Here is a 26454-nt window from a genome sequence, read left to right as displayed (position 1 = left end):
TATTACCTCAGCATCTAGAAGTTAAGAATTGTTGGAGTGGTTTGATGTTAGCATGTTGGTTGATGGATGCTATTTAAAAAATGTATGGAAGTATAAATCAACCCACACAACAAAACTTTTAAATTTTAATTGACCTTAGAAGTGGTAGTGCTCTCCTCTTATCATAACCTAATCAGATGTGAGCAAGCAAAAGAAACAAGGTTACATTATTCGGGTATATAGATGGTTAGCTGAATATAATCCTAATCAGTTTTATAATTAACCTTGCAATCTGAGTGAAAGTATACCAGCCTGACATTTTGTAAGTTAATTAAGCTTTCTCTGAGCTAGCACTCCTTTCTTGGAAACAGTGAGATAGGAAAGTTAAACGATGGGGTGACATTTTACCACACTACTGATAACATGGCTCTAATTAAAAACAACTGACAAGAAAGGAGATTCTCTCAGGTATTATCCTCATAAAATAAAAAAAATCCCAATTAGACATGTTCAGCAACAGGCAGCTCTATACATTCCAAAAGTAATCAATAGTGCTCTAGCAGAGGTCTTTAGGAGCACATTCCATAGATAGCTGGTAGTGATTGAAAAGCACCCTACTTATTTGGATGCCTAGATTTCAGATTGGAGGTAGAAGGGCTTTACTTAGGGATTGGAAGGTAATCTGAGGGCACTATAAGCACAATTACTTTTCCATTCCATTTCTCTAAGACTGGTATTAGTGTCTGCAGAGAAGTGAAAGGCAAGAAGCATGTTAACAGCAAATGATAGCTATAAATCAGTTACTTTACACTTTAATTAATACTTCTATTGGCACGATCAGGTAGTTAAGGGCAAAAAAAATTGGTTTTTGCCAGAGAAAGGGTTTTTTTTTATTTTGTTTTTATTGTAATTTAAATGGAAAAAAAAAAAAAACCTCTGTTTGGAGTTAAACATTTGCCTTCAGTATTTCCAACTTAGCCATCACAGTGCTGAGCCAGGGCATGAGAGTCCAAAAGGGAAACTGACTGGGAATAAAACTAAAATAGGTGACTTACAAAAAATAAATAGTATCCATGGGGAAAAAGAAGTAAGATTTTTAACATTCATTTATTTTTAATTATCTCAGGTATTACTGGTGAGTTTTCTGTTTTGTTTTAAATATATTGGGCCAAGATCAGGCCTGGGTTAAGTGGGTCATTGACTTCAGTGGAGTTGTACCCACACCACCCATGTCTGCATTTGGCTCATTCATTATAAACTGACAGAAAAGTATAAGTCTTTTACAGTATATAGTGGATAGGGTGACCAGACAGCAAGTGTGAAAAATCGGGACGGGGATGGGGGGTAATAGAAGCCTATATAAGAACAAGCCCCAAATATCGGGACTGTCCCTATAAAATCGGGACATCTGGTCACCCTAATAGTGGAGTACATCTTAGTTGTTTACAACCACACATTAAATATATTAAACTGTCTATTTTATTCTTGTTGATTTATATAATCGTTGCCACAAACACGAGAACTACATTTTAAATAGCTTATTATACCATCCTATTACAAAATGAAATGTAGCTGGAAATATTTTTCCAGAATCTGCTCAGGTCAGTGAAAATCTCATGTAATGAGAGGTCAGTGAAAATCTCATGTAATTTTATGTGAACTTGCCTGAAGGTCCTGATCCAGTAGGTGTGCACAGATCTTTGGCTGAATGCCAATCTTTCCCAGCTTGTGAATCACTCTGGGGCTTAGTCAGGAGACAGTGTCTTGACACCTATCATAAGGCAGTAGTGCACAAGCTCAGGTGCCCAGAGTGAGGCTGTACGTGCCATCAGGAAATAACCTTGGCACCGAGTGAGTTTGGGTGCCAACTGGGCTAGGCAGAAGCTGAGTGGGGTTTGTGGATCACAGTGATGCCTAGAAACAAGAATAAGGTATCTAAATACTCTTGTGCAATGTGCATCCCATCCTAAATGCCAAAGATCACACAAGAAATTAACAGGGTGAGTAGGGATAGGAATTCAGCCATTTCTATCTCAGAGATCCATGCTTAGAACACAGTGTGTTCACTTTTAGTCCCTCTCATTACTAGTATACTATCACTACTTAGCTCACCAGAGAGATCTACCTATAGAAGGCATTCAGACTGTGCCCAGAGTGTACCAGAGCAGCTGAACATCAGATTTCAAATTAAAGAATTATTCATGAAGGACTCTTGTTTCCTGTTTCTTTCAGTTACTCTGAACCTTTCCCTCTATTTCCTTCTTCTTCTCTTATTCCCCGTTATCTCAGCTGTGGTACTGTAAGAAACCCAATTTCAGTCTTTCTACAGGAACCTTTTTCTTACCAGCTCATTAAAAGATTATCACTGCGGTTTTTTTAACAGTTACCTTTGGGTGGGCATCGTTATTGTGGTAAAAACATGTTTGAATGTCACAGCTATGTTAGAATCACAAGTTGCTTTGGGGCGGTAACTACAGCCAGCCAGAATAACTATTATTCAGCCATCATTTCTTGTGGTCCCTTCTGGAAGCTAGAGAGGATAAACATGCTAATTAATTAGCACCTTTCTATAATTAATAATGGCTTCCATGTGAAAGTGGGTAAGTTGTGAGAGCGGGGTGCTTGTTTGCCTACATGTGCAAAGATTCTAGCCTGAACTCAAATGGCCACTTGGATTCACTCCACAGCTGTAGGTCTCTCCCTCTGGTGTAATCAGAGAGATGCTTCCTTCCCACTCACACCTGAAATATATTTAAGAGGCCAGGTTTAGTTCTTTTTCTCTTCTATGATATAACCTGTCATGGGGATAGGGTTTTTCTGCTATGACCTCCAGCATCATGGTAATTCCCTGGAGAATCTTCATCTGTTTCTATTACTCTATCAGGTTACTTTCTTCTGTTGCTCTGTGTTCCCCTAGCTCTAGGGATGAGGTAGTGTCTGAGAGGATCCCTGAGCTGTTGCTTGTTCCTGAGGATGAGCCCCCTGAGCTACCTCCAGTGTTGCTATTGCCACCAAGTGTGAGAAATGGCTATGCCCTCTTGCCACCCCTTCTCAAGGTGCTGTCTGACCAGAAACCTCACAGTTGGGAAGGTGAGGCCCCAAGACTCCAACCAGATGCCAGAGCCCTGAGATATATGAAGCGGCTATATAAGATGTCTGCCACAAAAGAAGGGATCCCAAAAGCCAACAAAAATCATTTCTACAACACTGTCTGGCTCCTCACTCCATTTGCTGAGTGCAAGCACTACCCCAAGGACCAAATAAAAGGTAGGTGAGGAAAGACCTGGGGGGGGGGGAGGGGTAATTAAGACCGTCTTCCCCTTTCCTTCAATAGGCTAGAATAAAGAAACCTCTATTCTCTATAGAGGTGTAACTGTTAAATCTACTGACTGACTCTTTCCTTGCATTGAATGGGTTTTTCCATAATCTGCCTCTCCTTAAAGGGAATTTAGGCCAGGCTTCTCCATAATTTAGGCCTTTGACCTATATAATAGCCACATCTAAAGCTATATTGAGTAAAGCAGGAAAAAGAAATAATTCAAATTTGTTGGCTGTCTTTTGTCCTTTTACTGACTTTTAAATTCTGCATTTTACACAGTCAGCAAAATCTGCTTCAGTATTGAGATCTTATTAATGATGTGTTGGGATCCCATTACAAGAGGACTTTTCCAAATTAGTCCACTGTTTCTGCTGTACTTTCTATTCGAGAAGAACCACTCCATTTCCCCCATTTTCATCCATACTTTATGAATATCCATACTTGGAAAGCATGACTTCCGATGAGTTAATTACAAACTGATGCAGCTGGGAAGCTTCAAGGAGGAAATGGTGGGGTGGGGTGAAAGATGTGGTCAGATCACAAGACTGGCAACCAGCAATTCTTGACTTCTAATCCTACATATATGGCTGTGGACCTGTTACTTCAACTCTGACTCAGGGTTTCTCCATCCAGGTTAAAAATATATATATGTATGTGTGTATATATATGTATGTATATGTCTGGCTACAGATGTGAATCTTCACAATATATTTTAAGGCAAAGTGCTCTGTAAGATGAGATTTAATAAAAGTGATAAGATTTATTAGTTATGACCTGCCACATAAACTGCAGCCAAACTACCATTTTAGGTACATTACTATAAAATCCCCTGTGTAGCATGGTAATGTAATGCTTGAAAGCAAAAACTAATTATGGGTGTGTCTCCTTTTAAGATGTCTTCTATGTTGTTATAGTGATTCAGGTGGCTAAACTTGAACTAACTCACAATCTCAATGTGCAGCTATGCTCAAAAAAGCAAATAATTTTAGGTTTAGTGGAATGGAGAATAGCATGAAATACTATGAGCAGCTATATTAAATCAGTAAAGCCCTCACTTAGAATATTCTATGCAGTACTGGTCTCCCTATCTCAATAAATAAGGTTGCAGAATTAGAGGAGGTTCAGAGAAGGCTAACAAAGATTAGTAGCATGCTCCAAATGAAACAACTGGAATTCTTTACCTTAGAAAGCAGATGAGTAAAAGGGGAACATGATAAAAGTATTAAATAACAAATGGTATAGAAAAGATCAGGAGCATCTGTCCTCCCTATTTCATAATACAAGAACAAGGAGACCGTCAATGAAATTGAAAGATAGCGAATTCAAAGCTGACACAGGAAATACTTTTATATACAATGTATGACCAGACTGCAACGCTCATTATCACAGGATGTCATGGAGGCCAAGAATTTAGCAAAATTCAAAGAGGGACTGGATATCTACATGAACAAGAATATCCAGTGTTGTTTGTAGTTAATGAAGAAAAATTTGGAAAAACATCAAAGCCAAGGGGTTAACTACAACAGGTTAGGATGACTTTCATGGAGGTAGATCTTCTCACAACTACTTATTTCAGGGTTTCTTGCACAGCCTTCTGAAGGGCCTAGTACTGGCAACTCTCTGAAAGAATGTTACCCCTATAAACCAGGGGTCTAACCCAGTAGGCAATTCCTGTCTCCCTGTGACTGACACTAAGGGAGGATATTGTCAACAATCTTGTTTGTATAGCTTCCTCCTCACCCACTAGTTTCTAATACCTCTTAAAATCCTACAAAGATATTTTTTTCTCTGCCATTTCTATCATATTCAGTTTTGCAATTCTTCCTTCACCTAATAGAAACAGATTTTTGCCTACTGCCCCTTTTTTTTATGAAGTATCACTAGTGTTGGCACAACTGCGTGAACAATGTGTGGAGCCAGCAGGTCAATTGACCATTTGTTGGTGCCTCCAAAATGTTAATTTGTTTGGTTGTGGGGGGTGTGGGGGTGTGTTGTGAGTGTGTTTTTTTTTTTTTTTTTTTTTTTTTTTTTTTTTTTTTTTTTGGACAAATTGATGCATTTTCTTTAGAGTAATAAGGTTTTGGAATCCTGGTGGACATTCCCTGCCAGACTACCAAATTTAAGTTCAATTGAATTTTGAGGTCTAAATTATTTGTTTGATTATGCACATTATCAAGTACTACACCTCTACCTCGATATAACGCTGTCCTCAGGAGCCAAAAAATCTTACCGCATTATAGGTGAAACCGCGTTATATCGAACTTGCTTTGATCCACTGGAGTGCGCAGCCCTGCCCCCCTTCCCCCGGAGCACTGCTTTACTGCATTATATCCGAATTCATGTTATATCGTGTCGCATTATATCGGGGTAGAGGTGTACTGAAAATTGTTTAATCTCTACAGAGACTTTGTTTTCTTTCTCAGAAGACCTTCGCTCAGTGGATCTGCTTTTCAATCTGGATCGTGTTACTGCGCTGGAGCATTTACTCAAGTCTGTCTTGCTCTACTCCTTTGACAGATCAGTTTTTAGTTCTTCTGCCATTACATGCACGTGCCACTTAGCTGTTAGGGAAAATGATCCTTCTGGTCAAGTGTGTCCCAATGTACCTCAGTCAATTACTTTTAATCTGCACTTTGAACTCAGAAGACACAAATGGGTTGAGATTGATGTGACCTCTTTTCTTCAGCCTCTAATTGCCTCTAACAAGAGGAGTATCCATATGGCTGTGAATTTCACTTGTCTGAAAGATGATCAACACCACAACTCTAAACAGGGAAATTCCTTTAACACGGCATTGGTGCCTCCTTCTCTTTTATTGTACCTAAATGACACCAGTGAGCAAGCTTATCGTAGGTGGAACTCCCTCAGGCATAGAAGGAAGAATCCAATGTGGTCCCGATGGAGAAATAATCCACTTGCAGATTCCATGAAAGAAATGGGAACAGAAAATATGCAGAATAAAAGGGCATCTCGCCACCGAAGAGATGATGTGAAAGAGAACCCATCTGCTCCAACTTATAATTTGAGTGAATACTTCAAACAATTCCTGTTTCCCCAAAATGAATGTGAGCTTCACAACTTCCGACTAAGTTTTAGCCAACTAAAGTGGGACAAATGGATAATAGCACCACACAGATATAACCCTCAATATTGCAAAGGTGACTGCCCAAGGGTGGTTGGGCATCGTTATGGCTCTCCTGTCCATACAATGGTACAGAACATCATATATGAGAAATTGGACTCCTCTGTTCCAAGGCCTTCTTGCATTCCTGCTGAATATAGTCCCTTGAGTGTCTTGACAATAGAGCCTGATGGTTCTATAGTCTACAAAGAATATGAAGATATGATAGCTACTAAATGTACTTGTCGGTAACATTTAAACACCACTTTACTGCTACTTATTTCAGAATATTTTTCCAATACTCTAAGCCATCTGTAGTCTTGGAAAAACTGAATGTCATAAGTGTAAGTAACTTCTATGAAATAGATATGCTATCAATTTAGCATGGAGTCCATGGCAGGTAACTGCATAATGGCATCACTTATTTTTGTAGCCCCTTGTAACTAATTGGAAATATGAAAATAGAAATTTAAGGAAATTTTACTTAATTTCCTTTTTATATGGAGAAATAATCCATAACTTGTATCTTTTATAAAAGTGTAAAGGATTTCATTCTATTGTAAGCTTTAATGCTATGGATAAAAATAAGGGGAATAAACACCTGTCATGTCATGGCATTTGTGTGGTTCTTGTTCAGTCTTGCTTGCATCCAAAAGACACTTTATATTTTTGGCAAGTGTCTGAGCACAGAAGGAGCCTTTAGTATTTCTGACTTCCTCAATTTTTAAGTATGCTTTTAATGATTCAAACCAGTTCCCTCTCCTGGTTGACAAAATTCAAGGTTCTCTGATAAATGGACCACCTGTTTTGTCAAACTGTTAGGGCTTTCTTAGAGGTTGGTGGTAAGTGACTATACTACTTATCTGGAGACAGTCCTAATTTTGTACCAGGAAGTCTAACTACATTTCTGGGCAGTAACTAGTAAAAATATTCTCATTCAAACATTTAAGAGAATTGTTTCTACAGTTAGCAGGAAAAATTACACTCCTTACTAATAGGTTATTTAAAACTGGCATTTAGTAACTTTTTAATGCTGCTGCTTTTTCTACTCTGGCCAGCTATGAACAAGAAATAACTGTTCAGACTGTGAACTAAACTTTAGAAATGAAACCATACTTGGTATGATGAACTTAAATATACAGCTTTGAAAAGAACATTTCAAAAAATAAACAGTTCAGTCACACTTCCTGCTGAAGTTAAATGTTACTTAAATACAGTAGAGTTATGAACTGACCAGTCAATTACACACCTCATGTGGAACCAGAAGTATGCAATCAGACAGTAGCAGAGAAAAAGCAAGTAGAGTGTTAAACTAATAAAATAAGGGAAAGATTTAAAAAAAAAAAATCGACAAGGTGAGAATTTTCTGTGCTTTTTTTTTCATTTTAAATTAAGATGGTCAAAAGCACCATTTTTCTTCTGCCTAGTAAAGTTTCAAAGTTGAATTAAGTCAATGTTTGGTAGTAAACTTTCAAAGAACCATAATGTTTTGTTCAGAGTTACAAACATTGCAGAGTTATGAACCGCCATTCCTGAGGTGGTGGTAACTCTGAGATTCTACTGTATGTACTGGTATTCCTAAACCTGAATACTTTTTTAAATAAAAAAAAGAGGCCAGGCTTAACTGCTTTAAATTTTAAATTCAATATCTCAAATAACTTAATGTTCCCTACTCCTATGGATCTCCAGGCCTAAATCTCTGGTCCTGTTACTATTCTAAACATCTATTCCCATGAACTTCTGCTGTAAACATACACTCTGTAATGGAAACCTGCCCCCAGAGCTCTAGACAGGCAGCTACTGCACATAAGACTAGTTTTAAGTCATTTTAAGATTTTTTTTTTTTTAGAACAGATTTTTTTTTAATTGCTCCTGAGTCCCCCTTTCACCTGGTGTGATTCTACAATGCCTTTCTAGTTCAAAGCTTGCTCCTTAAGAGTAGCTGTTTAAAATGACAATCTATTCTTAAGTATAAAGAAACCCTCTTTTTACCATAAAAATACTTTTAAAATCTATGTTTTAGAATCCTGCCAGCTAATTCTTAGTTCTGGGATAGTGAGCTAGAGCAGTAAATGTTGTGCGGGGAGTTGTGCAGTTCCAAATCTAAAGCACAAGAGGTGAATGTGTGATTTATTTTTTTTATTTTTATGGACATGGGAGAGAGAATGGTAACTATCTAGTAAATATACCAAGGCAAGACATGTTCCATATGTGTACTTATTATAATCATGAGCTTCTTTCTGGAAAACTAACTGTTGTACATTGAGAACTTAAGAAATAGGGACTGTTCAGCTGTCTTTAACTTGAGGCTTTTACAGCACTTCACAACCCATCCTCTCAAGGAAGTATTACTGAGATTATAAACTCTTCTGGGCAGGAATGTTTTTTGTGTGTGTTTTGATAGTGCCTATGACAATGCTGTCTTGGTTTGTGAGGTGAGGCTCCCAGGTACTACTGTAATACTAATCCACATTCTGTAGATGGGGAAAACAGGCACAAACAGATGAAGTGATTTTAATCCAGTTCAGAGAGGAATTTGACTCTGTAGTGAGTTCAAGATCCTTACTTTACCTCTTCACTTCACCTAATGTAAAAACCAGTCTTGCAAAATCCTAGTGATAAACTACAATGTTTACATAAAGTTTAGCACACCTGATGAGGCTATGCCTATTCTACTTGCCATAGTGGACAATCTGATGTTTGAGGGGAAGACTTAAACAAACCTTCAGAATACAACTAGCAAAGATCCTGATGCTGTAGACTCTTTTATGTGTGTGAAGTTACTGGGTTGAGTTGGGCAAATAAAAGATGATAGGAGCAAGTCCTAATTGTGCAATGGTGTAGCTGCTAGGATGAAGAATTCTAGCCTGATCCTTGCAACTGTTCAGGTTACAGCTTGAGGCAGGAAAGCTGACCAACCTGAGATTTTACAAACTGAAATTAAAAACTTACTTTATATATATATTTAAAAAAAAAAAAAACTATAAAATTCTTCAGCCCTAACCTCAATTTTAACCATTAGAAAATGTCTGCCAAAATACCAATTGATTCTATTTACTGACCTCTCAGGACCACAGCAGATCAATGAAGTACTTTATACACAATTTCAAACTGGTGTGAATTTTGACTGTAAACTCTAATCTCGGGCCAGTATGACCCTTCAGTAGCAGTACAATATGCTGTCATGTAAGACAAGCAAGCTTGATTCTTATACTTGGCTATTTTCAGTACCCTGCTCATCAGACTGGTTCTTCCATCCTCGGTGCCTGGGCCAGCAACAATCTTTCTGGATGAATCATGTGGTGTTAACAGGCTTCTTAGTGAAGATGATGCAGGGCCTTTGTGGTAGGAGGGAAGCACTTGGAAGATGCTGAAGACGAAAGAAACCTTACCCTCCTCTCATTAAGGAAGAAATTTAGGAAACTCCCCCAAAACAAGCAAAACTGGTCTGAATGAACAAGACCTGTGTCAAAGGCAAGGTCAGGGTCTGGGGCTACCAGGTTAATTAACCTATTGGCTGTAATAGCAGCAGCTGCTACTCCTATAGCCCCTATGCATGGATCAGTATTACCCTATTTGGCACAAGCAAGGGGCCTAGTACCATGACCTCAGAGTGGTGCTAAAGGCCCCAGCATGGTCACCCCACACCCAGCCCTGGCTGCGCTCTACAAATAGAAACAATAATTAATTCACTGAGAGGTGGTGGGAGGGTCAGAGTAACCTCAGGAGAGGTTATGCCTGGGGGATGGGGATAGTACCATAGAGCCTGTGTGTAGTAGTTCCCAATGGGGGAGGGCAGTAAGGGGAGGCCAGAGGGACCCTGGAGACCCTGTGAGGTATTGGGGGGGGCAGAGACCATGGAGACCCCATGGGAATAGTGGGGGGCAGAGGGACCCTGGAGACCCCGCGGGAGCAGTGGGGGGGCAGAGGGACCCTGGAGACCCCGCGGGAGCAGTCGGGGGGACGAGACTAGGGCGACTCCGTGGGAATAGTGGGGGGCAGAGGGACCCTGGAGACCCTGCGGAGGTAGTGGGGGGGACGAGACTAGGGCGACTCCGTGGGAATAGTGGGGGGCAGAGGGACCCTGGAGACCCTGCGGAGGTAGTGGGGGGGACGAGACTAGGGCGACTCCGTGGGAATAGTGGGGGGCAGTGGGACCCTGGAGACCCCGCGGGGGCAGTGGGGGGTAGAGGGACCCTGGAGACCCCGCGGGGGCAGTGCGGGAACGGAGGAACCGCAGCGGGTAGTCGCGTAGGGGTCCCGGCCTCCTTCGCCCTCTCAGCCTGCAGGGGGCGCTGCCGCCTTCCCGTCCTCTCCGCCCCTCGCTCGGGAGGCGGGGCCAGGCCGCTCGGTGAACCCGGATGGCGCCCCGGAAGCGGAAAGGGGGCCCTGGCAGGACCGCAGAGACGTGACCTCCGGACGTCCGAGCGAGCGGGCCTGGGTGAGAGCGGAGCGGTCTGGGGGAGCCGCCGCTGCCGGGGCCCGGCGGGTGTGGCCATGCGGCTGCGGGGGCTGTTCGGGCGGGGGGTGGCGGGTCTCCCCCAGGGCTGCGGCTGCCCCCGGAGAGTTACTGGCACAGTCCGGCTCCCTTCCTCCCAAATGCGGTTCGGTCCCATCCCCACCCAGCCAGACCTTGTTGTAACCCCGGCCTGGCCCCGACCCGGCCCGGCCCGAGTCCCCAGTGGCGCTGAAGCGGGAGCCCGGGGTGGAAGTTGAAGTAACACCGCGTAGCTTCCTCTCTGCTCATCCCGCCTCTACACGCGTCTCAGCCCTTTCCAGGTGGCTTGATTGAAATCACCAAGTGGAAAGCCTCGATTTAAATCCTTGATTTTAGTCAGCGTTTCCATTTGTACCTCAGACATTTTGCGGAGAGAGGTGCATTCTCAGGGGTAGATATAACCCTCAAAACATGTTGATTTTCAACTTAAGTAGAGCCTTTACGTTACATTTGGTGCATCTTTTTGCTACTTAGTGATGATACACACGATGGTGTCTTCTGGATTCAGAGGCTGGGTCCAAATGCTTGTGACGACTTTGCCAGTCTCTTGCACTCAGTAACACCACCTCTAAGTCCTCCACGGGATCAAGCCTTTAATACAGTTTAATACCTATTGTGCTGTATTTATAAAGCGTGATCTCAAAACTTAGAATTTCATTGACGGATTCTTTATATAGAAAAGCATCCTGTAGTTCAAAGTTTTTGATAGACTTGTGAGTGCAGCATATTTTTTATTTAAATGTTTGAAGAGATTATAATAAGTTTAGGCCTTAACATATTTTGTATTAAATTCAGCTTTTGTTTTAACTCGATTTATTTTTAAAAAGAAAAACTATTTAAATGTTAAAAATCCAATTTTTTTATCATATAAATCATTGATTTGGATCCACCCTAAGGAATATTGTGTTTAAAATCAGTCTATCTCCATAGTAACTAGCACTTTGCTTTTGCAGTACAGGCAATTAAAAATGGGTGGCCATTTTGGAAACTTGGAAAGAGTGAGGCATGTGATCACTTACAGCTTGTCTCCATTCGAGCAGAGGGCATTCCCTAACTACTTCACCAAAGGAATTCCAAATGTATGGCGGCGATTTCGTTCACAGGTCTTCAGGGTAGCTCCTCGTAAGTCCTAATTCCTTTGAGTGAATTATTTAAACTTCTGAACTGCCTTGTGTACCATATGTACTGTATTCACTAACGCCAGAGTTAAATTAAAGATGCTGATTGGTGTCATTTCTGCATCTATATTTCAAATCTTTGATATTTTAAAAAAGCTTATAAAATAATCTTCCCCTGCCCACAAGCATGGAATTTTATGTTAAAACTTTTATAAGAAGATCTTAAACAAATTCAGGGAATAAAACCATCATCAAAACTACAAATGCATGAGACAGTTTGTGGAGCAGGTATGCTACATAAAGGGAGATGAAAGAGAAAATGTTCTAGATATGAGGCCAGCAGCTGTCATGAGTGGATTTAAATCCAGAGGAATGGGCTAAGAGATGTCAGGAGGAACTCTTCATACACCATAGGGCCATTCATAGTACACGCACGATTGCCTGCAAATCTAGGCATCCATAATAGGATGATGGCAGAGTGCAAATACTCATCGGGATGATTTTTAGGTGTTTAACTCTTATATTGGCGAGGGCTTTAAAAATCCAAAGGAATCGCCTTAAAACATGGTGATCTCTACAGTAACTTCCAGCGTCTATCCCAGGACTGTAATCAATGCAGCATAATGCAAGACATTTTCACGTATCTACTGTAATGTAACTTGTAGATATTCACTGCTTTTTTTGTTTGTTTTTGTTTAAGCTTTTGTGCTGGCCTATGTTGTTTACATCTGGGGGAACGAAGAATTTGAGCGACTGAAAAGGAAGAACGCTGCTGACTTTGAAAATGATGAGTAATACAGCTAATAGGGAGATCTTAGTGTATTAATGTCAGAGTCCCTTCCTTGTTTCTAAACTTGTTCACATACACACAAAAGGATATTTATTCTAGCAGGCTGTGAAAGCTTGTTCAATAAATCTTAGTTCCTATCCTGCAGTGTTGTGTGGAATTCTTGTCTTTGACTGCTTTGTCTCACTCACTTGATACAACTGAGGCTCCCTGACAGATTTTAAATTCTGCAGAATCTAAGTTTTCATTTGAAGAGTGTCTAGCCTTTATCACCATTAAAGACATTCCAGACACACTGAATGTAACTGATGCAGTGTTGTCTTCAGGCAGACAAAGGTGAGCTCTGGTCCTTCCCCGAGCTGCATCCCTGGCCCCATCCCCAGCCTCCGCACGGCTCCGCTCCCAGCCCTGCAACAGCCTCGGCTGCTGGCCATGGTTCCATTCCCAGCTGGGGGACAAGGCCGGGAACGGAGCGGCACCTGGCCCAGGCCCAGCTGCAGCTCTGCCCCGAGCCTCAGTCCAGCCCGAGACCCACCCCCAGCCTCAGCCTCTTTACTCCTGTTGGCGTTTCCCCCTCCCCCAAGCCATGGCTCCAGGGGGGCATGGACAGTTGTAAGGGGGGATGTGACCCTCAAAAGTTTGGGAACCCCTGCCCTATTGTGAAAATGATTACACAATAATGGTTTTATTTAGCTGGCTCTTGTATGAGGTGTCTAATTCATTGGCCACTGGGATAAATTAGGTAGTGGTGTTACCAACACAGAACTGTTTCTCAGTTCAGAGATGGTCCCTGTAAAATAAATCATCTTTATACCTGAGATAGGTTTCTACTAGGCTATATTTAGATAACTTCCTGTCTGTAATGGCTGTTGTAGAACTATATTTATACCCAAGGTTTTTCCTTTTCCAGCTTGTCTCTAAAAAGTAATCGGAACATCTGTTTTCTTTTATGGGCAGTGTCAACACAGGCTCTGCCAGGGTATGCTAAAAGGGCTTCACCTTTCTCAGGCCAAACAGCTAAAGAACTTCAGCTAGTTCCAATTGCTTTTCCCCTTTGCCTAGAGCTAGGATGAAAAGCACCCTTCTGCCACTCTACCATGTTGTTCCTCAGGCAGCTGCTGAGAATGTGCAGGGCGTGTCCGTGGCAGAGAGACTGAGTGAAATTCTTTTCTCTGAATGCATATTGCCTTTGTGATAACTATCACTGTGTTCAGAGGGCTGCATCTTCAAGGAGCAAGACAATGTAGGAATACTGGCTGCATTTAACCTTAATAGCTTGATGTAACAGATTTAAATTTTAGCATAGTCGAACCCTAACTGAAGTGAAGAAGCTCATACTGCTTTGTCGGGAATGGATCAGCCCGTCTTAAATGTTTGCCAAGCATGTAGAAAATCCTGAAGATAATGCAAATAGCCTTTCAGTGCTAAATCACCTTGTTGGCTCATCCTGTGCTGATGAAAAATTAGTTACATTGTTAGTTTGACTTTAGGTTTGAGTTATATTTTACTCCTGGGGGAATTGTGTGTGCCTGCAGAAAATGCCTCCTCCCCCCAGCCCATTACTTCACTTCCTTGCAGCAAATGACAGGAAAGCCATGCAGGGGCAAGGCAGGGGGATGAGTATGTGTGCAGTTTTTTGGGGGGGATTTCCCCCCAAAGGCAAGGTGGGGGGGCACATGGGGTTACATGCTGCTCCCCCCCCCCACCCATTTCTGCAAGCACAGAGTTGCCCCGCTGAAGGAGGCTACCTCTCAGCTCTGCTGACTGCAGCTGAATGCTGCCTTTTTCTAATGCCAGTCGTGCTCCCTTTGTGTCTGCTGGGAGCCTTCCTGTTTCTGTGCAACAGTGAGTGCCTGTGGTGGGGCTGGGTAAGGGGAGGGGAATAAGGCAAGGGGGTTGGGTGAAGAGGCAGTGGGGAAGGAAGAGAGGTGGAATAGGGCAGGAGGAGGAGAATGTGGAAGTAAGGGGAGGGGGGGAAGTGGGAGCCTGGCATGCGGTAGCAGCTGGGGTCCCCTGTTAAGCAAGCCCATCGAACTCTCAGCCCGACAAGCCCAACCCCACCTGGACCCCCACCCAGACCCCCACCCCATCAAGCCCCACTCCCCCAGCATCCAGACCCCCCCACTAAGCCCCTCAAACCCAGACCACCCCTGCTGAGCCCCATCTCCCCAGAGTCTATCCCCCCCCCCCATAGAGTCCAAACCACCTTCACCTGGATCCTCTGAAGTCCCATTGCCCCTGCAACGAGCCCCTGTGCATCCCAATTTCCCACTGAGCTGCCCACACCCAGATTGCCCCACACAGAAACCTCTCACCCAACACCTGGATCCCGCCCCCCACTAAGCCCCTCCACATTTGGATCCTGCAGGGCTGACCCTGCCCACCCACATTTGATGCAGAGGGGCAGAACTCCGGGGTGTTTCTCGGACAGGCCCAGCCCTTGCACTATGTTAAGGTCAGGTGCAGCCTCACTGCCGAATCCCTGTACTGGGGGAGGTGGAGGCTTCAGGGTGATCTCCCACCTCAGTGCAGCCAGTGGCCTGTGCTCCCCACTGCCATGCTGGAGCCACATTTATTGACAAATACAATTTGCAGAATTTTAAAATACTGTGCACATAATTTTTATTTTTTGGAGCAGAATTCCCTCAGGAGTAATATTTCAATGGCATCAAAGCCTAAACCTAGTGTACGGAAATAGCTACAATTTCCAAGCCACTATGGCAAACATTGGTAGGTGATAACTTTTGTACTAGTAAGAATGGTGGCAAAGCTCATCAAAGGCAGACTTAATAATACTAGATCACAGTATAAGGCCCATTATTGTTAGAGAAGACAGGCTTCCTTTGCAAGCTTTCAGCACCTTAAGAGATTTTGCTTTTTTTCCTCCCTCCCTCAAACACATCTGTTTCAAAGCTTAAATGACAGGTTTAGCCTGCTACAAGTTAAACTCATTAAAAGTGTAAACCTTTTTTTTTTTCCCAACAATGCTCTACAGTTTGATTTTACTGAACTCGTATCGTTTCTGTATCAGTTCCTGTAATGGACGTCTTCCCTAGGGAAGGACTATTTCTTCAAGCTGGGGAACACATTCTTTCTGCTGCATGCCAAAAGCACTTGGCTACAGCATTTGCTTTATTTTTATTATTTTACTTGCTTTGTCAAGCCTGAGAATATTTCAAGCGCTGAGAGCTGTTGAACTAAAATTTGAGCAAATTGCTGCATTCTGCTGCAGTGCATCTCCACCCCGTTCTTGGATTCACACACACATCCTTCATCCCAAACTTAGTATCCATATCCTTTATGTTAATCCTTATCCGGTAAAGAATGCCATCTGAATGACAGCCCACATCTGATGTCCTTTCATGTCAGGGCTGGGGAAGCTGCCATTACCCATGTTTTACCTGTTCTGGAAATAAAAAGACACCTGGTTGACTTCCACTGCTATGATATTCACCTTTCAGAAGAAATACAAGAGGGGACTTGCATAAGCAAGAAAATAGGGAGAGTGCTGCTTTCTAAACTGGAAGCTACTGTTTCCCAAGGGGGGGGGGCAGCTATGTTTATACAGCTCAGACTTTCAAAGTCCACTACAGACAAATTAACCGTCACACCACACAACCCACAAGTCCCATTTAACAAATAGGGAAATTGGCACATAAAGGAGATTACGTAACTTGTACAAGATCATGCCAGCTGAGATTCTAACAGCCTTTCCAGCTCCCTGCTTAAAGTGCTGGCCAGGGCCAGCTCCAGGCACCAGCTTAACAAGCAGATGCTTGGGACGGCAAAGGGAGAGGGGCGGCACCTGTGGCAATTCGGGGGGGGGGGGGGCAGGTCCCTCACTCCCTCTAGGAGCGAAGGACCTGCCGCTGAACTGCCGCCACCGATCGCAGTTTTTTTTCCCTCCCCCCTTCCCCCCAATTGCCACGCGATCGTGGCTTTTTTTTTGCTTGGGGCGGCAGAAATGCTGGAGCCGGCCCTGGTACTGGCTGACAATTGCTTCTTGTACTCATCTCTGCTTGTTTGTAAGGGCTGCTAAGTAGGCAATATAGAGACTGGCCGGAGAATGTATTCGGGTTCCTCAGAACAAGATGCAAAGGAAAAAAGGGCTCATCGTCAGCACAATCAATTGCTTCAGGCTCAGCCCTTTTGACCTGCTGTACTTTACCAACTGATCTCTATCTTAAACAGCAGGCCCAGAGAGAGGGTTACAAAAGGTTTAATTCTTGCTCCCAGTGAGCTGGTACAGAGGTAGCCAGAAGTGAGAGAGAGAGAGAGAGAGTGTGTGTGGAGGGGAGAGAGACAGAAAATCTGTCTGATACTATGTAAGGTTTCTATTTTGAACACCAGTCCAATTGGCCTACAAGATAAATGCAAGGGCTGTTTTTTGCATATTTAGAGGGCATCAGTCCTACAACATGGCGTTATAATTGAAATTCCTCCCTCCGAGTTGGCATCAGCAAGTATCTGCACATGAAGTTGTGGAAAACTACTGTACACACTTCTATGTCAAGGATGTTTGATAGGGATCATTTAAATCTTTCTGTACTGGAATTTATGTATTTTAACTGTATCGTGTCATTATACAGTAGCTTCAAAGGAACTCAGAATACTTTTCAGCCACTATGCTCTCCAGAATCCTCAGTGTTCCTAAAAGAAGTGTAAGGGAATGGGCTAAAGATATTCATTCCTACACTAGCTCTAATCTCCAAAACCCTTCACTAGATTGATTCTCACTGAGATATAACTGTATGTGGAGTAGATTTGGGAGCCAGGTACAGAGTGTTGCACATGCATAGCACCATAGACAGGAAGTGACCTCAAAAGGTCAAGTCAAGCCCCCTGTGCTGAGATAGGACCTTCCTTGACAGGTGTTTAGCTAACCTATTCTTAAAACCATCCAATGACGGGGATTCCACAACCTCCCTTAGAAGCCTATTCTAGAGCCTAACTACCCTTATAGTTCAAAAGTTATTCCTAATATCTAACCTAAATCTCCCTTAGTGCAGATTAAGCCAATTACTGCTTGTCCTACCATCAGTGGACATAGAGAACTGTTGATCATAGTCCTCTTACAGCCCTTAACATACTTGGAAGACTATCTGCCTGAACATGCCCAGTTTTTTTTAACCTTTCCTCAGAGGTCGAGTGTTCTAAACCTTTTATAATTTGTTGCCTTCTTCTCCAATTTCACCACATCTTTCCTAAAGTGTGGGGCCCAGAACTGGACACAGTACTCCTGAGACCTTGCCAGTGCCAAGTCCAGCAGGACAATTACTTCCCATCTCTTACATATGACATTACTGTTAATACACCCCAGAACGATATTAACCTTTTTCACAATTGCATCACATTGATGACTCATATTCCATTTGTGATCTACTATAACACCCAAATCCTTTTCAGCAGTACTACTGCCTAGCCAGTTATTCCCCATTTTGTAGTGGTGCATTTGACCTTTCCTTCCTAAGCATAGTACTTTGCATGTCTTTATTGACTCTCATCTTGATTTCGAATCAATTTTCTAATTTGTCAAGCTCATTTTGAATTCTAATCCTGTCCTCCAAAGTGCTTGCAACCCCTCCCATCTTGGTGTTATCCACAAATTTTATACATATGCCCCACTTCATTATCCAAGTCACTAATAGTACTGGACCCAGCCCTGACCCCTGCAGGATCACACTAGATCAGGGTTGGGCAAACCTTTTGGCCCGAGGGCCACATGTGGGTATGGAAATTCATGAGCATTCATAGCCCGCCATACAAATTGGGGGTTAAGGTGCAGGAGGGAGTGAGGGCTCTGTCTGGGGGTGCGGCCAGAAATGAGTTCAGGATGTGGGAGGGGGCTCTAGGCTGGGGCAGAAGTGGGGGGGGGGTGCAGGAGGATGGAACCAAGGGGTTCAGAGGGCAGGAGAGGGATCAGGGCTGGGTCCGGGGTGCTGGGTCCGGGCAGGGCTTGCCACTGCTTCCGGGAGCTGCTTGAGGTATGTCCCCCCTTCGACTCCTTCACGGAAGCGTAGCCAGGTGGCTCTGTGTGCTGCCCCCGCTGCAGGCGCCACCCCTACAACTCCCATTGGCTGCGGTTGCTGATGGGAGCTGTGGAGGCAATACTTGGGGTAGGGGAGGCATGGGGAGCCCCCTGAATGCCCCTACATTTAGCAGATGGAGGGGGGACATGCCACTGCTTCCAGGAGCCGCGCAGAGCCACGGCACATGTGGAGTGGGTCAAGCCCCGGACCCCGCTCCCCAGCAGGAGCTCGAGGGCCAGATTAAGATGTCTGAAGGCCAGATGCAGCCCCCAGGCCGTAGTTTGCCCACCCCTACACTAGATACACCCTCACAGTTTTACAGCAAACCCTTGATAACTACTCCTGGTCAACTATTTGTGTATCCAACTTATAGTAATTTCATCTAGATCATGTTTCCCTAGTTTAAGAAAATGTCATGTAGGGACTGAATTAAATAGCATGAAATTCAATAAGGAGAAATGCAAAGTACTCCACTTAGGAAAGAACAAGCAGTTGTATACATACAAAATGGGAAATGACTATCTAAGGAGTACTGGAAAAGGGATCTGGGGTCATAGCGGATCACAAGCTAAATGAGTCAACAGTGTAACAGCGGGGGGAGGGGCAGCAAACCTCATTCTGGGATGTATTAGCAGGAGTGTTGTAAGCAAGATATGAGAAGTATTTCTTCCACTCTACTCCACGCTGATTAGGCTTCAACTGGAGTATTGTGTCACATTCTGGGTGCCACATTTTAAGAAAGATGTAGACAAATTGGAGAAAGTCCAGAGAAGAGCAACGAAAATGATTACATGTCTAGACAACATGACTTATAAGGGAACATTGAAAAAATTGGGTTTGTTGTCCTGTCTTCTCTTCTCCAGAAACACAACAGTTTTCAAATACATAAAAGGTTGTTACAAGAAGGAGGGAGAAAAACAGTTCTCCTTAACCTCTGAGGATAGGACAAGCAGCAATGAGCTTAAAGTGCAGCAAGGGTTAGGTTGGACATTAGACACTTCCTGTCAGGATGGTTAAGCACAGGAATAAATTGGTCTAGATAATAGAATCATAGAATATCAGGGTTGGAAGGGACCTCAGGAGGTCATCTAGTCCAACCCCAACTAAATCATCCCAGCCAGGGCTTTGTCAAGCCTGACCTTAAAAACCTCTAAGGAAGGAGATTCAACCACCTCCCTAGGTAACCCATTCTAGTGCTTCACCACCCTCCTAGTGAAAAAGTTTTTCCTAATATCCAACCTAAACCTCCCCCACTGCAACTTGAGACCATTGCTCCTTGTTATGTCATCTGGTACCACGAACAGTCTAGATCCATCCTCTTTGGAACCCCCTTTCAGGTAGTTGAAAGCAGCTATCAAATCCCCCCTCATTCTTCTCTTCTGTAGACTAAACAATCCCAGTTCCCTCAGCCTCTCCTCATAAATCATGTGCTCCAGCCCCCTAATCATTGTTGTTGCCCTCCGCTGGACTCTTTCCAATTTTTCCACATCCTTCTTGTAGTGTGGGGCCCAAAACTGGACACAATACGCCAGATGAGGCCTCACCAATGTCGAATAGAGAGGAATGATCACGTCCCTCGATCTGCTGGCAATGCCCCTACTTATACAGCCCAAAATGCCATTAGCCTTCTTGGCAACAAGGGCACGCTGTTGACTCATATCCAGCTTCTTCTCCACTGTAACCCCTAGGTCCTTTTCTGCAGAACTGCTTCCTAGCCATTCGGTCCCTAGTCTGTAACAGTGTATGGGATTCTTCCGTCCTAAGTGCAGGACTCTGCACTTGTCCTTGGTGAACCTCATCTGGTTTCTTTTGGCCCAATCCTCTATTTTGTCTAGGTCCCTCTGTATCCTATCCCTACCCTCCAGCGGATCTATCACTCCTCCCAGTTTAGTGCCATCTGCAAACTTGCTGAGGGTGCAGCCCATGCCCTCCTCGAGATCATTAATGAAGATATTGAACAAAATAGTCCTGCCATGAGGGCAGGGTACTAGACTAGATCACCTCTCGAGGTCCCTTTCAGTCCTACAATTCTATGAATGTGTCAAAAGTCATAATAAACTGAAGGTTTTCACATCTACTACTTCCCTCCTCTGCAGGAGGCCATGAAGGAGAGGAAAATACTATTAGGCCAAGAACACAAAAGCAAACTCCTAGACCAGTTTGCTTCTAAAGCGAAAGAGTTTTTGGGCAGATGAGAGGAAACTTGCCTTTCATTTTCTTGCCTTTCCTTCTTTTATTATCTACCCCAGTTTTCCTACAAGCTGCTAGTCCACCCCACCAAACGGGGCGGTACTGGGCTATCGCCCAGATGTTATAGGGTACACACAGAGGGTGTGGATGAGAGCTGGCAGCAAAGACAGAGTCATGGAGGAAGACAATATAGTCTTGCAAGTCAGGACTCATTCTAGAAAAGGCTTGAGACAGCCCTTTCTGCCAACACCGCACCCTTTAATTGGCCTTGTGCAACTCTTGGGGACATCCTTACTCTTTAAGGACTAATGTGTTAGGAAAGCGGTTCTCAAACTTTAGTAACCCGAGGACCCCCATTTTGATTTAAAATGTTTTGGAGACCCCCAAGACCTCCCTGCCCCACCCCCTTCCCAAAGACCATGCCCCTGCTCACTCCCTCTCCTCTCCCTCCCCCACCCTCACTCACTTCACCAGTCTGGGGCAGGTTTGGGTGCAGGAAGGGGTGCGGAGTGCAGGCTCTGGGCTGGGAGTTTGGGTGCAGGAGGGAGCAGGTGCAGGCTCTGGCCTGGGGCAGGGAGTTAGGGTACAGGAAGGGGTGAGGGGTGTGGCGCTTCTCAGGCAGCTCCCAAAAGCGACCGGCACATCCATCAGGCAGCAGCTCCTAGGCGGGGGCCCAGGAGGTCTCCACATGATGTCCCTGCCTGTAGGCACTGCCCCCGTAGCTCCCATTGGTCACAGTTCCCAGCCAATGGGAGCTGCAGAGTCAGTGCTTGGGCTGGGATGTGCTGGCTGCTTTTAGGAGCAGCGCAGACCCAAAGTCCCCGCTCCTCACCCTCCCTCCCAGTGCCTCCTTCACGCCAGGGAACCTGAAGGAGGCGCAGGGGACGGGGACGGGGGGGGGGGGGAAGAGTGGTGTTGATCAGTGGGACCCATGGACCTCCTGGAGTACCCTCAGGGACCTCCAGGGGTCCGCAGACCCCAGTTTGAGAAATGCTGTGTTAGGAGAAAGACTAAGCCTAAAGTCTGTACAGGGAGGATAGGAGCTTAATTTTAAACGGTCTCAGCTGAAAGATCCATACTTAAATATGCCAGATCTCAAGCCACGTAGTTCATCATAACAAAGGATCTGGATAAACTCTGCCGGCTTTTGACCCTGTTGTGGTGGTACAGGCTCTTTCAAAGCTAATTCTCATACACATACACCACGTTCTCCTGCTACTTTTGATCAGGAAAAGTCTAGATGAAAAAGAAACAGCAGGAGTGGGAGGTAGAATATTTTCACTGCTGAGGTTTTCATCTCAGTCACTGCACAGGGCCCTGGTAAAGATACGTTAGGTACCCAGTTGCATTCATTTCACCTCCAGCGTTTTATTTAAAAGTAGATTTGACATATATAAAAGAATCCATGTGTGAGAAAGTGGGAGGCATTGCCGTCGTTTGAGTAGAACCCACTCTTATGCTCTCAGCAGCAGAGATTGCTAGTAGTAGTTTACAGTTGAATGTCAACCTGACAGCAATTTGAAGCTATCTTGCTGCCGCTGCCTCTTCCAGCCAATTAAACACCCACTTGTGCTAGGCCTCCTGGGTAAGCAACAACTGTATCATTACTTTTACTCAGATGCATACAGCACCATGTACATTACCTTTGAATAGGTCCATATTAACCCCCCAGAAACTAACATTTATAATTATGAATTTTGAATGAAAATCATGAAGTACAAAGCCCTTCAGCATTAATAAAAGGACACAAAACATGCCTCTGATGGTGGTGGTGGTATATAATATTTGATGTGGAGAAACTGAGGCGCACAGGTTAAATAATTTGCTCAAGCTGTTTTAATGCACTAAAAGTGAGGAGGAGAATCAAACTCCCATCTTCCACTCTCAAGCTAAAACTATTAGACAATGCTTCCTCCCCTATTTAAGAAATCCACAACATTTTAAGTACTTGCAGTCACAGAAGTGAAGAGGTTACACCTGTTGCTCCCCAGTGAATACACTGGGGCCAATGAGGCCAACAACCCTTTTTGCAGGCAGGTACACAGTCTTAGGTTTAAAAAAAGTAACAGTTTGTATGATCAGTTTCCCCACATACTAAAGTACACATGTAAGAAAAGTAAATATAGTTTGCCAGATGGATAGACCTTGAACTAGGTGACTTTAGTAGACATTAACTTATTAAATTTTTCCTGGTCTCCAAGATGAACTTTGTCCCTGTGACAAGTGGCAGCTGATGCAAGGATAGGAATTGAGGCTATAAAAGTCTAGCTGAAAGGTTTGGAAAATTCATTCAGGAGTCCAACACCTTCCACGAATGCTACCAGCGACTGGCAGCCTATCCAAAGAAGATGCAGTATTTGAAAGTTATCGCTGTCTTACTACTTTGTGCAGCCCTACTGAGCCAGGTAAGAGCAGGAGGAAACATTTTAATTTAAATGGTCAGGCAATTACTAACAGGAAAGTTTATGTGCTTGCGTCCATAAAATGCTGTGCAGTATTTAGAGTTAATGGCAGAGTGTGTCTCAATTACTTCAGCAAGTGAAGACAGCACAAGCCAGTAGTCTGAAGTATTCTCAGTTCTGACACTGTCAGTTTAGGTCAGTTATTTAGTGCGTCTGCATCAGTTTCTTCACCTATGAATGAGGATGGCTGCTTCCGTCCCATGCGTACTGGAGAACCTTAGTTGCTTTTGATATAGAACTTTACAAACGTACCAAGCAAGCATACTTGCAATAAGAATAATGTTATGATCTCACTGTCAAATGAAGCATCTGAAAATAAGTTATTTGCAGTCCATTAAACCCAAGCTCACACTAACTGTGGCAGGAAGCCACTGTTCCTTCATGGCAATTGTATTTCAATTCTGTTTCAGATACACTCTGCTTCCTTGCATCGTCCAAGCTCTCACCTAACAAGGCAAAGGAGGATGACACCTTTCTGGAGAGGGATTTCCCTCAGACCCATAGGAGCCATATGCAGGGATGATAGTGAATGTGTCTCTAGGCTATGCAGGTAACTACTCATTCCCATATGCTTAAGGGAAGGATAAAGGAACAGGAATGTTTCACATCACAGTGTGCAGGGGGAATTTCTGCTGAATTATCACAATACTGGAGATGAAATTTATTCTGGATAGAAAGAATAGCTGCAGCAAAGGTTGGAACCATAGATTCAGCCATTTTTCAAAATTAATTTTCTCAGTGCAATCTGCATGCAGAACAGTTCCTAGGAGTCCTATGGTAGGAGCACTGGCAATGGTTTTTTTTTTGCTCTGTGCTACAAAGATTGCATCTTTTCTAATAAAGATGTTGGAATTTAGAAGTTTGGAGTGTTGGTCTAGCAGTGCTGGGCCCAGGATATTAGAGAGACGGGGGGGGGGTGAGGTAATGTCTTATTAGACCAACTTCTGATGGTAAAAGACAAGCTTTTGAGCTACACAGCACTCTTCTTCCGGACAGGAAAGGTACTCAGTGGTGCAACTAAATACAAGGTGGAACAGATTGTTTAGCATAAATAGTTAACACATTCTAAGGGACCATTCTTGCAGGACAGACTTAAGTGACGACTGCTTTTTAGCTTTAAAATCAATCCCTCTTCAAGGAGGTGGTGTCATTAAAAAGCAGCATCTCATAATAAAGGATGGACACATTTTTATTTAGATGAGACATAAGGAGCTCAGAAGTCTGAATGTAAATTAGTCCACATTACTAGACACAAACAGAACGGGGCCTCTCTGCTGCCCTCCCTTTCCTATTTCCTCCAACTACATCTAAACAAAGATACCAAAAAACAAATTACTACTAAATAACTGAAAACTGACTCATACGGGAGAGCCCAGGCTGGTGGCAATATGCCCAGCACCCTACACCCACAATCTAGGAAAAGATGGGTATAGTGCTGAGGCAGTGCACATTGCATTCACAATGGGAAGTGAATAGAAAGGGTACCTTTAGTAGATAATAGAAATCAAATTGTTATTTTTTATGCATTTGAGAGAGGTTGTTTTAGACTACTGTTTAACAAAGCTGGTATGTTGCCCCTTAGCCTTTCAGAGTTGCAAGAGCAGGTACAGAAAGATACAAGTAGAAGGAAAAAGGGATTTCCACTACGCAATAAGGCATTCAGCATTGTTATCAGGGGTGTAGTGAAAGGACAGGCAGGTGTTCTTGAGCCAGTGTGCACAGCAATAAAGCACACCCACCAAGCAAGGCAAACCAAACCTTGTGCATTTCATCTGCAGAGGAACTGGTTTCAGGTCATCACGTTTTACAATACATTTTTGAAAGAAGACCGCCCTAGAAATCAAACAATCCCTCCCTGCCAATGTGAGTCATTGATAGCATCATTTTTTCCTAAAAAGTGCTTTCAGGATGTGCTGAAGTAAGATTTGAGAACTATTGAAAGAGTACACACCAGATTTACTTTAAATTCTAGTTAGAGGGAGCTGAACCAAATGAACAATGCTATGTGCATGTGTACACTGGACTGAGACCTACATAACTGTGTCAGCCCAAGCCCTTAATGATTGATGCTATGATTTTTTTTGCAGGAAGAATCACTGTTCCATAAGAATTTCCCGTGCGTGATCATCACTACGGAGAAGAAAATATTACCTCTTACAATGTTCAACCTTATATATAAAATATTTATTAACTATCCTTAAGTTAGGACACTTTGAATTATGCAATTGTATATATTTAATATTTTTCAGACAAATATGTTATATGAAATGTTGTAGGGCGTTTCATGAAAGTTGAAAGCATGCACTGGTCTAGACTGCACCTTCTGATGACAAGCTCAATAAAAGACCTTGCATCTCAGTTTTTTTTTTTTAATTGTTCACATTATATGTTTTTCTATACGATAAACAAAGATTTGTATTTAGCAAATAGACTTGCTCTGTCTTGTGTCCAATGAACAAAAAGTCACAGTGGGGGGTGCAAGCTGGGGAGGCACTCCCAAAAGTGTGTGTATTTGCAGCTGGACTATGGACATTTTACCCTTTGGCCGGGTGAGTGCATAAACCAATCATCTCTCCTCCCACTGATACCAGCCAACAGTACTCGGGCAAGCAGCCCTTCTGAGAAAGGGAACATAGAGTGAGCAATCTTATTAAAGAAGAGCCCCAAAATAGCAGATTCCTTCAATACTCCAATGTTTCCAACGGTATTTGGAAGAAAACAAATCTATTGCTGCCAAACTGCTCAAAATCAAGAAAGAACAAGTTTAACTGAATAACTATTTCAGATTTGATCAGCTTAATTAAGTATTTCAGTGACTATTACCTTTGCATGCTGATCAACAGGGCTAAAAGAAACTGAATCAAGTGAATATCAAAATAAGTCTAGGCGCCACCTGCATAACAGATACTCTTCTCCCTTGTCGTGCTTGGCACAGGTAGATATTGAGAGGG

At 43.4% G+C, this 26454-nt stretch overlaps 2 protein-coding genes across 4 annotated transcripts; both read left to right on the top strand.

Annotated features, from left to right (window-relative positions):
• Positions 1 to 2710: 2710 nt before the first annotated feature.
• GDF9 (growth differentiation factor 9) lies at positions 2711 to 6873 on the top strand. Of its 2 annotated transcripts, none has more exons than XM_065554982.1 (2): positions 2711 to 3246; positions 5725 to 6873. In XM_065554982.1, the coding sequence occupies exons 1-2, from the start codon at positions 2802 to 2804 to the stop codon at positions 6669 to 6671; spliced, it is 1392 nt and encodes a 463-aa protein (XP_065411054.1). In that variant the 5' UTR covers positions 2711 to 2801; the 3' UTR covers positions 6672 to 6873. The 2 variants fall into 2 exon arrangements, with proteins under 2 accessions (XP_065411054.1, XP_005302892.2); XM_005302835.3 differs by having other exon boundaries at positions 2724 to 3246; positions 5722 to 6873.
• A 3853-nt stretch (positions 6874 to 10726) lies between these two features.
• Positions 10727 to 12969, top strand: LOC101954021 (cytochrome b-c1 complex subunit 8). Of its 2 annotated transcripts, none has more exons than XM_005302836.4 (3): positions 10727 to 10860; positions 11871 to 12039; positions 12736 to 12969. In XM_005302836.4, the coding sequence occupies exons 2-3, from the start codon at positions 11886 to 11888 to the stop codon at positions 12828 to 12830; spliced, it is 249 nt and encodes an 82-aa protein (XP_005302893.1). In that variant the 5' UTR covers positions 10727 to 10860; positions 11871 to 11885; the 3' UTR covers positions 12831 to 12969. The 2 variants fall into 2 exon arrangements, with proteins under 2 accessions (XP_005302893.1, XP_042706806.1); XM_042850872.2 differs by lacking the exon at positions 10727 to 10860 and adding an exon at positions 11287 to 11308.
• Positions 12970 to 26454: the final 13485 nt, after the last annotated feature.

This window comes from Chrysemys picta, chromosome 8 (assembly GCF_011386835.1).
Source record: "Chrysemys picta bellii isolate R12L10 chromosome 8, ASM1138683v2, whole genome shotgun sequence".
In the NCBI taxonomy this organism is placed as follows: domain Eukaryota; kingdom Metazoa; phylum Chordata; order Testudines; family Emydidae; genus Chrysemys; species Chrysemys picta.
Note: the sequence above shows the minus strand (reverse complement) of the source record. Positions and strands in the feature narration are given on the sequence as shown.

Excerpts from the sequence above, each read along its gene's own strand:
- GDF9 (XM_005302835.3), top strand. The coding sequence starts at position 2,802 with ATGACCTCCAGCATCATGGTAATTCCCTGGAGAATCTTCATCTGTTTC. Across the intron at positions 3,247-5,721 it reads CCCCAAGGACCAAATAAAAG|AAGACCTTCGCTCAGTGGAT; the intron begins GTAGGTGAGGAA and ends TTTCTTTCTCAG.
- LOC101954021 (XM_005302836.4), top strand. The coding sequence starts at position 11,886 with ATGGGTGGCCATTTTGGAAACTTGGAAAGAGTGAGGCATGTGATCACT. Across the intron at positions 12,040-12,735 it reads GGTCTTCAGGGTAGCTCCTC|CTTTTGTGCTGGCCTATGTT; the intron begins GTAAGTCCTAAT and ends TTTTTGTTTAAG.